Source organism: Sinocyclocheilus anshuiensis, unplaced genomic scaffold (genome assembly GCF_001515605.1).
Source record: "Sinocyclocheilus anshuiensis isolate Anshui unplaced genomic scaffold, SAMN03320099.WGS_v1.1 scaffold70, whole genome shotgun sequence".
Taxonomy (NCBI): Eukaryota; Metazoa; Chordata; class Actinopteri; order Cypriniformes; family Cyprinidae; genus Sinocyclocheilus; species Sinocyclocheilus anshuiensis.
The window spans coordinates 2,902,160-2,903,957 of record NW_015542377.1 but is presented as its reverse complement, the minus strand read 5'-3'; the positions used below and the strand labels follow the sequence as shown (position 1 = coordinate 2,903,957).

At 35.7% G+C, this 1,798-nt stretch overlaps 1 protein-coding gene across 1 annotated transcript in view; it reads left to right on the top strand.

Moving 5' to 3' along the window:
• Positions 1 to 1,798, top strand: part of LOC107692432 (microtubule-associated serine/threonine-protein kinase 2-like) — a 183,754-nt gene that overhangs the window by 155,136 nt on the left and 26,820 nt on the right. The window contains exon 8 of the mRNA XM_016491479.1: positions 1,202 to 1,280. Within this exon, the coding sequence (XP_016346965.1) occupies positions 1,202 to 1,280 (79 nt within the window). The remainder of the gene's footprint in view (positions 1 to 1,201; positions 1,281 to 1,798) is intronic.

The window sequence follows — 1,798 nt, the reverse complement described above, 5'->3', positions numbered from 1 at the left end:
TTTGTTGAGATAGTGAATTGGTGGGTTTTTGTTAAATGTGAGCCAAAATCATCACAATTAAAAGAACCAAAGACTTAAACTACTTCAGTCTGTGTGCATTGAATTTATTTAATACACGAGTTTCACAATTTGAGTTGAATTACTGAAATAAATGAACTTTTCCACGACATTCTAATTTATTGAGATGCACCTGTAATTTATTCCTGTGATAGCTTATGGAGTTTTCAGCAGTCATTACTCCAGTCTTCAGTGTCACATAATCCTTCAGAATTCATTCTAATATACTGATTTAGTGGTCATTAAACATTTATTATTATTATCAGTGTGGTAAAAAGTTGTGCTGCTTAATATTTTTGTGGAAACAGATAGTTTTTTAATTCTTTGATGGTTAAAAATTGCAAAAGAACAGCATTTATTTGAAATAGAAAACCTTTGTAACATTAAAAATGTCTTTACAGTCACTTTTAATCAATTTGATGCACCCTTGCTGAATAAAAGTATTAATTTATTTCAAAAAAGAAAGAACGAAAGAAAATGAAAGAAGGAAAAAAGAAAAAAAAAAAATATTCCTGACACCAAACTTTTGAACACTATTGTGTTTATTTGCTTGTTTGCTTATTTGTGATTGATATTAAAATCATTACAGTCTTGTGTATGTTTTGCGCAATGCACATTGCAGTCAGGGGTCAAACAGATTAAAGTTCCTTATTTTGTCAAAGTAAAGGGACGCTGACAGTTAAATTCCTAATGTCAGTCATCATTGGTTTATGTGCTTGAGTGATAAGTGAACGTGTTGCTGTTGCTGTTGTGTGATGAAAGCCATCATGCCACGTAGGGCAAATTCACACTGTGCTATTTGCATGAAAAGGCTTCATATGTGTATCTGCAATAAAAGTACGTGTAAGTTCCTGTGCGGGCAGCTTAGCCATTATTGCAGATGCTTATGGCTCTTGTATGCAAGCCTTATTGAGCTGCACAATTGAATGTAACAATCATCATTATTGTTTATTGTTCAAATGTCAGTTATTGTGGACATTTTAATCGGTGGTGCTTTATTCTGCTCTGATCGTGAGATATTTTATCGTTGCTCGCCTGAACGTTCCTAGTGCTGCTTATTTCTACTGGTGCTGATTACTTTGAAGAATATCTGCAGTGATTTGTAAAGAACAAATTTTCACCTTTCCCTCATCCACTCTTTTAGGACGGATGGTCGTCGCTGGTCTCTCGCCTCTCTGCCATCCTCTGGCTATGGAACCAACACCCCAAGCTCAACAGTCTCGGTGAGTGTCTGTGTGTGTTTATGCTCATGTTCTTTCTGTAGTCCCTCTGTGATGTATCAACCCCCAGATATATGCATCACTGTTTGGTATTGCATTTGATTCCAAGCCTTAACTTACCCAGAAGGTTTATCCTATTGACCCTACAGTGGGATAAACTCTAGGTACAAAGCAGCTCCCTTTAGCCTGAAGTGAAGCCAGTGGCTTCATGTCAGTGCATTCACTTCAAAAGAGTTCTGTCCCCGAAAATTGACTGTAACTCAGTCTGGCTGTTGCTTTCATTGGGGAATCAGCTCAAACCTCACAAGCCCCATTCTCTGCAGAAAGATAAAAATACATTTTCTAGTTTAGGCCAAATTGTTATACTAAAGGCTGCAGAGCTTTTATTCAACTCTAAACAAAAGGGGAAAAAATCTACTGATTAAGAACAAATGTAATTTTTTAATTGGGTGAAGCTCACAAAAATGGAAATAAGAAATTATATTATAAAGAAAATGGAGCCTATTGTTATGGTTATTGAG